The following is a 12664-nucleotide window of genomic DNA, read 5'->3' on the forward strand; positions in this document are numbered from 1 at the left end:
TCGGCAATGAGACAGCCGATATTCTTGCCAAAGAGGGCACTTCTGAGCTTTCAATCTCTCCTGGGAGTCTTACATCATCTGAGATCTTTTCAAAGTTTAAGACGTCATATAGTAATCCGTCTAAGACGCATCCAGTTCACTCCTGGTATTCTGAAAAAAACCCAGTCAGTGCCCTTGCTCTTGGTGCTGATAGAACCATCCAGGTCAAGATCAGTAGACTCAAGGGTGAGCATACTAAGAACCTTATTTTTACCAGCGGAGACAAAAGCTTCCAGACTTGCACTAAATGTGCTTCAGCTGAGGCTTCTCCTTCTCACATACTTGCGTGTTTGGGACTGACATATGTGGCAGTGAGAAGCAAAGGGATGCAAGTGGACATTTTCAAGTTTTGAGTAAAATGCGTTTAAAGATTAGCTCCTAGGTAGGCTTTCATTGAATTTTTTTCTAAATCATGCTGTATAGCAGCAACTACCAGGGCTACTAGTACCATCTCTTGCCGCAAGACAGAGGAGAGGTTCACCTACCATGTGTACTGGTTATCTCCAAATTTTTAATTTTGCCACTTACATCCCTTTGCTTCTCACTGCCTCATATGAAGATCTATCGACCAATCCGCTTTTGGTGTACGACTTCTTACCGATTCATAAACTCTTGGACCTGGTCTAACATCGACTAGATCATGAGGAATAAGCTCCACCAAAAACAACATACATGTGATTTGAAATCGCCATTTCTGTGCCTATGATTAATACATCCTTGAAATTAATTGTCTCAGAGCACTTATTTAACGTCTCATATTTATTTAACGTTTGTCGAAAAACGAGCGCTGTTTTGGCAAGGGTTTACTGGCAATAATATTATATAAGTTCTAACAGTTTTTGTGGGTGTGTGTCACTTTTTAAAAGAAATGGTGCTTTTTTACACAGAACGAGGAGTCTTGAGTTACTTGTAAAAACATATGTGTTATACTACTCAGTCTATTCGTGTCTATGGGCCTCATTTTTTGAGAGATATTATTGGAATTTAAGTTATGCCAGAGCGGTGATTCACCGACATTTCATCCCTCCCCTCCTTGTTTTTTTTCAGTTTCAATCATACCTTTTGATATATTAAAAAGTAGAAGAAATTTAAAATGTCAGCGAAACTGGAGATGAACCGCCAGTGCAACTTTATTAGTATTCAATAAAACTTTGGAACGCATTTTTTTTTATCATGAAGCTGTAGCACCACTATCGGTGGAGTTCCATTACCGCGAGAATTTTGAAGCTCAGTTTCCCCATCACCTGGGCCACTCCCAACCAAACGAGTACTCGAGAGATATTTTACATGCCGCATAATCATGCGACACGAACGCTATCCATTTGTAAGAAATTATATGCTCCACGTGGTTACATTGCGTAAAACTTGATAGGGATCCCAAGATTATTAACTCGGGATCTCCATAATTGCGCAATGGGGCTTTACGCGATTGACTTCTGCGCAGATGCATGAGAGCGCCTGAGTTCATATAGCTATAGGCAGCTATGAAGGCATGACTGCCAAAAAAAATCTCCTGACCGAATAGCGGGATAAACTTATGGATATCTCTTGACCGCTATTCGGGATAAAGGGCAAATTTGGCTGCCCATCATGTATACTGTTTCCGTATATAAAAAATAAATTAGTTTGTGTGTGTTGTGAATGAACGTAGTCTCTTCAGTTCTCTCCCTCTCCAAAGTTGATACATGGGAAATGTGACAAAGAAGAAGGGGCGAAAATCCTCTTCACCATTAAAAGTAACTTGAAAATCTATCGACTGGGGCCAAGTCGAAGTCTGAGCTTTTGAGCATTAGAGAAAAGCGTCTATCCGCTAAAACACTCTGTCGGCGAAACACAAATGAACTGCCTAGAATGAAAGTGGTGTAAGTCGCCGTAACTACGTTTTATGTAATTAAATTTTTTGTGTAACAACCAGTTAAAAAATCCAGCTATTACATCTTGAATTGGTTTTGTTGTATTTTTATAATATAAAGGCCTATTTTTTTACTGTGAATTTAACTTGGCATAAAACACAGATTCAGTAGAGCTTTGAGCACCTTACACTACTGTCATTCTGACCGTTATATAGGATTTGTGAAAGAAAGCGTCGAGTTATATTCTGTTTTTGTACTTATTTTACAACTACTTTTGTAAACTAGCATAACGTTTAGTTTTGAGCAGTTTCTGAATGTTTTAAGCATTAAAATATCAACAATTTTAACTGAAAAAGTACATTCAAACTTTTAGATATTTTTTGCTATGGAAGTGCTAAAAAATTATAATGCTGAATCGTCTTCATTAATATTATTTTCGGCCTCATAATAAAAAGTCATGGGATATTCTACATCGTCTTCATCATCATTAGTAGATGTCAAATTACTGAATATTCCGTGCTGAACTGGAGGGATGGATAAAAGGTAGAAACGCCATTATGTCTTTTTTTTTTTTTTTTTGATCATGGAAATTGGTCTGTCATAAGGTCACAACATCTCATATGGTAAAATTTTTAAATGAACTCATCTTCATTTTCTTCCTGTAGGAGTGATATCATTTTCTTTAAGTCAGTAATTTTTTGGAGAGTTTCTTGGTACCTTATCATGTAAACATCGTCCTTTTCAAGCCACATCTTTGTATTTTAAGCCAGTTTACATTCATATTGCTAGTATTTTTTTCCTCTTGTTAATATTGCGCTCTATTTTTTTTTTTTGGAATAACTTCTTCACGATTCATCTGGCAAACAATAAATTCATTTTTGCGACGGCAAGACTTCATTACATAATACCAGTCATCAGGCACATACGCACTTTTCCCTTTTACAGCTAATTCCACACATCCAAAATCTAAATCGTTTAGGAGAAAAGAATGCTCTAGCACTATATTTTTAATTAATATATTTTTAACAATAAATATGTGTAATCAATGATTTGAATGTCTGTATCTCCACTCTCATTAAAGCCAGCATTACGGTTTTGCCTAGAGCATGTGTCGCTGTATATTGTTACTTTTATCTTAACTGCTTTATGACTTACACCACTATCATTCTCAATCTTACAGCTGTTTTGGTTAGTTAGCATAATTGGTGCTGCTCATAGTGGCTAAATATTGAACTACTTATTTGCATCTCTGTCACACTGAGAAGAGGAACTAAAAAGGGGCACATTTCAATACATAACCAAAATTTGAAAATTTTTGACTTACACCACTTTTATTCTAAGTAACCCAAATATTGGTAAGTTTCTAAATAAGATTACATTATAGTCTACGGCAACAAATTTTCCAAAACATCCCCCCCCCCGCCGCCGCATATGCATGCCTTATAATTCCTCTCCGTTTTACAAAAATGGATAAAATCCGGAGACGAACACTCTTTGTTATGATTAGGACGAATTGAAACATATCGTAAAAGAGAATGAATGATTTTGCATTTTTTATGATTTGTTAAATTTGGTTTAATTTGACGTTGTTATTAAAATAGAGTAACTCACTTAGACAAAACGTGTAATGCGATTGAAAGAAAGGTCATTTTTTTTAGTTCAACATCTGTTTTATGTAAATAGGATAACACGTGTATGTGTGTATCGTAATGTGTGTGAATGTGATTCTAAGCACAGCGCTACGTGTAAATACAGAGCACTCAAATAATTTGCAGCGATGAATAATTTTAAAATATTTACTTTTAAATTGTATGAATTACAAAAGTTGAATTTTTTTAGTAGCTATTTTTACCTGAAAGTCTCTGAGAGCTACTTGCTCTTGTACTATCTCGTTTTGAACACCTGGGGTTGGCAGTGGTTGAGCGGCTTGTTTTTCTTCAGGCCGTATCAACAAGCGGTTGCATATGTCGTCACGAGCATCTTCTGCAGCCTGCAGTTGAGCGATTGGAATAATCACTATAACACAAGATTGAACAATTTTTAAAATCTACTTTTATAAGCGAATGAAGTTTCTGGAAAAAAGTTTAAAATCAATAACAATTCAGAGTTTCAATTGTTCGCTGAATTTTTATTGCTTGCAATTTACCCAACTTGTTCCATACCGCCATGCTAAACACAAAAGTCGTAACTGCATTTTTTTTTTTTTTTACTTTTTTTACAGACATTGAGTAACGGTCACTAGGCGGTTCTTTGATCACATATTTCACCTAAATACAATGTTTTATGGTCATTTGGCAATGTTAAATGTTTTTTAAAAAATTCTGAAAATGTTGCATCTATATCGAATATATGGATTTGCAAAACTTTAAACAGTAATTTCTCATTTTTAACTCTATTTTTACTTTTTACTCCAGAGTCCCCCGTACCTACCACTATTTGTGGCTTAATCAGTTGGATGGGACAGTGAAGACAGCTCTGATTTTTGAACCGGACCAGAAACCGAGCAATCCCTGGTCCAGCACCCCCAGAGGTATCGTTTCACTTTGAGGACTTTGTGACCACGAGCTTATTTAACGTCCCTCAGTCACCATTAATGAAGATGGTGGATCTTCGACCAGCGAGGATCAAACCAGGGACCCTCTGGTCACAAGTCCGACGCCTTACCGATCAGGCCACCACGGCCTTCATTTTGAACTCGGCTGCAGATGCGACATTTGCGCTTAGCGCGGCAGCATAGATATGAAGTTTTTACGCTACGTTTAAACCCTTAAAAAAAAAGAAGCAACTCTAATAGTACATTGACTTAAACCACACTGACCTTGTGTTCTGGTCAAAAAACGTGTCAGTCACATTTGATTTCTTGTTGCACAACGATCACAAAACTTTACCATGTGTCTCGCAAATTTAATCAAACAAAGTCTGTTTAAATACAGGGTCTGTATTAAAAGTAATGAGACTGAGCTGTGTTCTAAGAAATTATTGCAGATATTAATGCTTACACCAAAAATTCTTCAAAATAAGACTCTTTGCCTAGCACACACTTATCCCAGCGATTCTTCTAAGCTTCGAAGACTGCTTTATAGTCTGCTTCCAGAATGTCCTTTTAAAGTCTTGTACCAGCGCTTTCATGGCCTCCACAGTTCTATGGGTATGCCCTTTTAGTGATGTTTTCATCTTCGGGAATAGAAAAAAGTCGGCTGGATCTAAATAGTGACTTTAAGCGGGCCAGAGAAGCGTAGAGATACTATTATATACCAAGAAGTCTTGGAGAATGAAGGAGGTGTTTCCAGTCTTTCTCAAGTTTTCAGCGACGATGCTGTGAACTGTCATTTTATCAAGTCCAACTTCATCTGCAATCATTCTCACACTTAACCGGCGGTTCGAATTTAGCAGAACATGCACATGTTCTGCATTTGCGTACGTTCTGTTGGTTGGCGGACACCCTGTTTGAGATTCATTATCGACGTTCTACCGGCCATCTTTGAAACATTAGTGCCACCGAAACACATGTGCCTTTGACAGGCAATTATCTCTGAACACTTGCTTACACATCTCTAAAGCCTCTGAGGCCGATGTACCAAGTCTTACACAAAACTTAATCGCGTAATGCTGCTCAAATGTTCTCTGCATTTTGGAGCTGGCACTGTCGTTTGCAACAGAGGTACACTATAACGAAGACGCTGTCCGAACAAAGATTCCCTGGCGACTGCGAACCGGAGTGAGTCCCACCAGTAACTCCCACCACCTACCTAACTAATTTCTGCACACATAAGAGGTACAGTCGCATCAGGGAAAATTGAGTCTCATTACTTATTATACAGACCCTGTATGTCATGATAGCTATGAATTCTAACTTCATAGAGCCGCCCTCCTTCGTGATCATAATCCGCTATGTTTATATTAACAGATGGTTTCTGCCATTCCTGACACGAAATGTACAATGTATATTACCGAGATAACAATGTATTAACCCGTGATAACATTCATACCGAGAGACAATATAAACTACCCTTATAGCACATCTTATCATTTTATCATGGCAGAGTTACAAACTCGTCATTGTGAGTCACAATAGTCACAGTCAGACAGTGACAGAATAATAATGTCCACAAGAGTTACGGGGTGGTACATTTGTGACATGTTTCATGAGACTTTACTCAACAATTCATTCCTGACAAGTCGTTTTCAATTTTGTAAATACGTGGCTGAAACTTTATTTTGAGACCTCACCTTTTACTGACATTCGTAAGTTTCTGAAATCTGATGATGACTTTACAACGATGTTTCTCGACCATCACGCGACTTTCACATTTGGTCAATACCCTTTTAGTTGCTGTACAGTTAGGTTAGTCACCGGAAAAATAAATGTAAGATTAATGAAGGAAAATTGATTTGATGAGGAATCTCACCTTCTGAAGTGATAAGGGAACATTTACGCCAGATGCAACAGACGCAGCAGACACAAGAAACGACAAAGGAAACTCCGCCTAGGATGGAAGACATGAGCCACATTCGATTACTAGTTCGCCTTGGCTTGTTATCCGCCTCAGACGCAGTCACGGCTGCGCTTGTTGTGACGATGTTCGCTGTAACGAGATCCTTGTATTAATAGATTCATTGTGAAAGAAAAAAAAAGGCAAGATATGCTTCAAATATGAAAGTTCATCAACAGTATTACCACGATTTTTATTTGTTAACTACACTAAATATATTTTGTTGCTAATGCCAACTGGCATTTTGTATCTTCACAGCTGTTGGGCAATTCTTTTTTTCTCGATGTGGTAACAGTTTTGTGTGGTATCGTGTTTGTATAGCCTTCCCGTTTGCAGCAATTTCTGACTTCAACAGAGGCAAAGTTGCAAAAATGCAAAAAGGAAATGTAGAATTTCAATTACAGTCGAATTTCGATAACTCGAAGTTAGTAACTCATTTTTTATCTGGTCCCAAAATCTGGAGACTGTTATGGAAACTTCCCATAGCTCGAACTACTAATAACTCAAACGTTTTAGCCATTCCCTTGGGACTTCAAGTTATCGAGAATAGACTGCATTTATAGTTCCTTCTCGGTTTTTGAAGCACTATAAATTTTAAAATGACCGGAACAGAAATGAAAATAACAATGGAAGGAATTTAGAATTTTTTTATATTTCATTTACATATATACTGGCAGCGTTCCATGTATAAATCCTTAGTCACTAATTTAAGTAGAGATATGATCGCCATCTTTGGACTAAAAGCTGCTTTCTTTTCTTTCTTTGTCGATTATGATAAATGAGGGTTGTTTTGCTTCTTGATAGTGGTCTTATTGACTTCTTGTTAATCCATAATCAGAAAACAACACTATCTGGAAGCAAAAGACGCTGCTTAATCATAACATACATAGGAAAAAAGTGGCGTTTAGCCGCAAGTTACCGCACGTAATGCTACTTAAGTTACGATCAGTAAAGGAGTCGAAATTCAAAGGATTTAAATTTCCAAGAGTACTAGCCGGTCATTTTCAATTCGAGTATATATTTCTGCCCTGACTGCGTAGTCAGAGACGGAGTTGAAAACACTAAAATTCAAGGAGTCGAGAGTTGATCGTCTTTTTATCGACTGCGCAGCCCTGCAAAAACACTTGCGGTTTAAATTCATTTCATTTTGGTCCAGCCATATTTATGTCTGCCATGCGTCAATTTTACGTCTAAGGGATGAGGTACTTAAATTTTTATTGATGATTTTTTTACTATCTCTTGAAACGAAAAATTGGGAATATATTTAGAATATGCACAAAGTTTATAATCTTTGGCATATTCTAAATATAATCTTTGGCAGCATTTTTTTCCAGTGCTGTCGTTAATGTTCAAAATCTTTGAATTGTTTAAAATAAAAACCTTAAACTAGCTGAATCAAAAAAATTTCGTCATTAACTTTTTCCAACGAATCTTGTTTGGAGAAAATCGGTCATTTTTTTGAATTCTTCAAAATTGAGCAAAAAATTGTTTAAAGCTATAGGTGAAATATGAGAATGAAATACGTGAAATACACCGCCAGCTCAGTCATTTCCAGCCGAGGACTGCAGTTTCGTGCTTATTAGCACTCATCAGCCCGGCATAGGAAAGTGACTGAGCTGGAGATGGAAAACCTCTTAAGGAAGCTAAGAGTGCAAAACAAACTAGTAGCTAATATAGAATTAGCAAACCAGACGAGATACCGAAACAGTTTTCTCGTCAAGTTCTCGAGATCATTCAAACAAAAAAAAAAGACGAATCGGTCTGGTCTGACTAATTGGTCTAACTAATGCGAAGGAAAAAAATTAAGGATGAATTTTTTTGGCTTTTTGGTTCTTGGTATATATAGTCGGTGATTTTTCTAATTATGGATGTTTCATGTTAATATTTATGCTGTTGTCCGATTGCTAGTAAGCACCCAATTTTCATTAGAATTTCACTTTTTTTTCACCAAAAGACAAAAATATTTTTATGCTCTCACTAAGCGTATTCTAATAGAGCAACCGATTAACATGACGCTTTATTTATGCCCTTTGATGACGTCAGTGGTTAGTGTGGTGAGTGACCACTGAGTGTTTTCATTTCCGATTGGCTAACCAGTAACCAGCAGGTTATTAGAACACTCCCAGTCACCAGAGAGTCGTAAACCCATGTTAACTGGTTGCTCTATTTGAACACAACCATTATACTCGTAGTTCATTTCACAGTTTATATTGCAATCTTTTTTAACTTAAAAATATCCTTACCAACAATACTTTTGGTGGCGACCGAGAGAACATTTTCCGTGAAGGAGCTTTCGCCGAAATCGTTGTACGCTGCAATGAAAAAATCATATTGCTCTCCGGGTTCCAGTCCCGAAATGGTGTACGACGTCGCGTTCGTCGGTGCTTCACGGTAATAAAAGATGGACGATCCACTTTTCTTAAAGCGAATGCGAAAATTCTGCTCGGCTCCACCATCGAATCCTGGTGTCCATGACAAAGTGATAGAATCCGGGGCCTGGGTGACGGTTTTCAAATGATGTGGATGTTCTGGAGCACCTGAAAGAATAATGCTCGGAATATAAATAAAGAATTAAGCTATGAAAGTCAGAAAATGCGATATAATTCCAATTCAAACAAGTTACAAAAATGATGTAATCACAATTTATGCTTTGTGTTAATAAAAAAATAACTTTGTGTAACATAAAAATATTTGTAACTGAGTTATAGTTTCTATAGTCTAGTCTATTCTATGTCTATTCCCCTTCAGTGGGTAGATAAAATGGGTACCAAGCTATTAGCGCCAAAACTTAAATAACTAAAAATGTAAATATTTATTATTCACACAAGCAAGGTAATAAGAGATATCAAGCTATAAGTTCAAGTAAACAGAAAAATTATGTCTATTTTTTTAATCAAATATCCTACGTGCCGTAACTAGTTGCAAGCTGGGAGTTAAATACAGTCATACTATGAAAATGGCGTTTTGAAAAAAAAACTCAATAAAGTTGAGCTCGTGTACAGATGTCATGGCTGTAAAAAGTTCATTCCCTATTCACTTTTTATAAAAGCAGTTTCTGCCACGTAATAAGTTTTCGTTCCCTTGTTCATTCGCCATGTAACCAATAGAAGCAGGCCGGAACTGATAACTGCAAAAAAGATAACTAGGCTATACAGAACAAAGCAAAAGTCTCTGAGCCAGGATTGCCAGGTGAAAATTAACGAAAGTAGCCAAAAATTGCCAACCTGCAGAGAACAACTGTTCTCTCTTCCAGATATATTTTTAATCTTCCATTGCAATCTTACTAAGATGGTCAACAAGAGCTTTATTGATTTTATGTTTCAAAGGTTAGGATTTTCTAAATCTAATATTTATCTAATTTCTTTAATAATCATTTTAACTTTTGTAATCAATAAATTTCACATTACTTAGCATTAATCATGCTATGAATGATAGATATTAATTGAAACGTGGATAGGTAGAAACGGTAGATCTGAATTCGTTCCAACCAAGAGAGATCAATTACAGCCGAAATGGCTAATATTAGCCAAACCTGGCAACCCTCATTTGAGCCGTGCTAAGAATACCAAGAGCAAGCATGAAAACAGACCGACTGACATACATTTACCCTAAGTGTATTCTTATTGCTCATTTTTTTCTAAGTATTTCTTGAACCTATTTCTTCTTTGATTTCTCAATTTTTTTTACTCAGTTTTTTTGGCACATTTATGTTGTAATGACACTTTTAGTATTGCACTGTAAACATGAAACGATGTGCCACTGTTTTGCTGTAAGGATGTTTCGAAAATCGTAAGCAAAAACTTATGGAGTAATAGAAATTATCTAAACAAGCAATTTTCAATCAGCTATTGAGAACGCGATGAATCAATGGCAATTCCGTTTCTTTCACATCTTAGGACTAAATACTAAACGAGTGGAGAAAATACTAAATAATTTTACTGAAATGAGTAATAACAGGGTAAGTCTCTGCGTATATCATCTAAGAATCCCGTTTCATACAGACACCATTGCAACAGCTCAAACAATCTTTTGTTTGTCCAGTGTCTTCTGTGAAATCGCTGCCTGCCCAATATTTCGCCTTGCACAGCATTCCTATTCGTTAAATCATACATAAAAAGCATTTCCGCCTTTTCTTCATTACTGTTCGTCGCTGTGGTGTCTGAAATCTACAAATAGTCCGGTAGAAATGACGATGGGGGAAGAAAACTCGCCGTCTATTAGTTTACTGCCAGCTCCCCGCACACGCAACGGTTGCTGAAAACTGCTTGCTTTGATGTTAAATTGTTGCCCATAAGTTCAAAAACACCCTGCAAGCGATGTAGCACTACTAAACGCCTAAAACTGGTTAAAACAGAACGCCACCTACCTTTTTTACTAAGACTAAATTTGATGAAATCATAACCTAGATGATTCTTGGCAACACAGGTGTATTCTCCAAAATCATCTTGCCGTACCCTCTTGATGGTGAGTACGCTACACCACTGGGAGTCCCCAGTTTTTGCCGTTCGGATGTCATACCTTCCGATGTCGAGACCTTGAAGAATGACTGTGCTATTGAAAGACCAGACAAAACTGATGTTGCCATCTCCTTCTGCGAAGCAGCGCAGCTCGGCTGTGGAGGACAGCTCTAAAGCCATTTTCGAAGTTACCAGATTTCGAACAATGGAAGGCTTATCTAAAGGGTAAAACGCAAAGTAGATGTCATTAATTCGGGTACACCGTCTAGTACAAACTTATAAAAACGATCTAAAATTTTTACTGAACGAAAACTTTGAGCACTTCAAAAGTTAATGCTGTTGTGAGTGATGAAAACAGATCGGAAAATTTAAGAAAGGTAGAAAAGTTCTATGGTTCGGGTCCCCATCAACGAAACACCACTTCAAAAATGTGATAAAATTATTTCATATCTCAAACCTAACACAACTTAATGCGGACAACCATTTAAATATACATAGTGAAATTAGGGTGTACAGTATTTTATTAATGAAAATGCATATTGCATCATAAACTATTTCAACAATTGTGAAAAAAAAATGAACTATACAGTTTCAGCATTTGGTGACTGTAGTTTTGCTCTACATTTAGACTCCTGAGTCTATAATATCTACAGTCAAGCTGCAAGAAAATAGCCTCACATAGAATTCAAACTATTAATTGCAGTTTAAAAAACTTAGTTTAAAATAGAAATTTGACATTTAATCTTAAATTTCATGTATTTTTAAACACTTCTTAAGTTGGGATTAAAGACATTTTAAGTTAATGTTTTTTGCCCCATTCAAATTTCTAGTTCCGTATCGCTACAACAGTGCAGCCCGCTTATTGGAATTCTCTGTTTAAAGAATATCGTGCTCAATTTAACAAATTTTCAATGGACCAAACCATATTAATTTGTTCTTTTTATCCCGGATAATGAAATCCCGCTATTTAGAATATTTTTAATGGAAAATTGGCTTTTCCATTAAACGGGCTCGAATGTATTTGTCTCTAATGAATATATCCCGTATTCCAAAAGGAATCATGACTTCTTAATGGAATTTTAGAAATAATACCAAAGTAGTAAGAAACTAATAAATAATTTTCTGAACAGCAAAAATACTTACAAAGTACCACGAGATTCGCAACTTTCATATCTGGGTCACCCAAACCGTTGAAGGCTTCGCATTCCAAAGTGCCTGAATCTCCCTTGGTGACATTGAAGAGGGTGAGCAAAGACCTCCCATTTTCGGTAAATTGCTGGTTCTCTCGAAGGATGGGTTCCCCGCCTTTTGTGCTCCAGCGCACCATATCTGGAAGGATCGGATTGGCGGAGAAGATGCACTCGAAATAGGCATTGTCTCCTTCAGCCACCACCACCGTGCTGGTCACGTTGACTACAACTGCCGGATCTGTAACAAATGCAATTAAAATTTCATCATTATTTTAGGCAGAGTGATTGGGCGTTTCGCTAAATGTAGTTGACTTACTCAGCAGCGAAATGATAAAATTGAGTAGTAGATATAATTAAGAATTGATCTATTTTCCTAATAGAAATGCCAAGATCTGGTTGTAGAAGAAAAGTGAAAGTGTAAAGGTAAATGGAAACATGTTGGGGATAATGTAATAATGGCTTAATTTGCTGACAAATAGTCATAAAGTCAAATTTTTCATACCCAATTACCTTCAGGGAGGTTTGGACACACTGCACAAAATTTTATCGCTCAATTTATTCAAAGGGTGAAAGATCTAAAGTTAAAACATGAAATTCTGTTTCCTTTTGATCTGATGCAACTCAATTGTTTT

The 12664-nt window shown here is 36.7% G+C and overlaps 1 protein-coding gene across 1 annotated transcript in view; it reads right to left on the reverse strand.

The window, feature by feature from the left end:
* Positions 1–8590: 8590 nt before the first annotated feature.
* LOC129218240 (nephrin-like) overlaps positions 8591–12664 on the reverse strand; it is a 176258-nt gene continuing 172184 nt past the window's right edge. Inside the window, exons 11-13 of the mRNA XM_054852467.1 lie at positions 11986–12270; positions 10752–11060; positions 8591–8922 (exon numbers count right to left, since the gene is read on the reverse strand). Coding sequence (XP_054708442.1) covers positions 8591–8922; positions 10752–11060; positions 11986–12270 — 926 coding nt within the window. The remainder of the gene's footprint in view (positions 8923–10751; positions 11061–11985; positions 12271–12664) is intronic.

This window comes from Uloborus diversus, chromosome 1, assembly GCF_026930045.1.
Source record: "Uloborus diversus isolate 005 chromosome 1, Udiv.v.3.1, whole genome shotgun sequence".
Classification (NCBI taxonomy): domain Eukaryota; kingdom Metazoa; phylum Arthropoda; class Arachnida; order Araneae; family Uloboridae; genus Uloborus; species Uloborus diversus.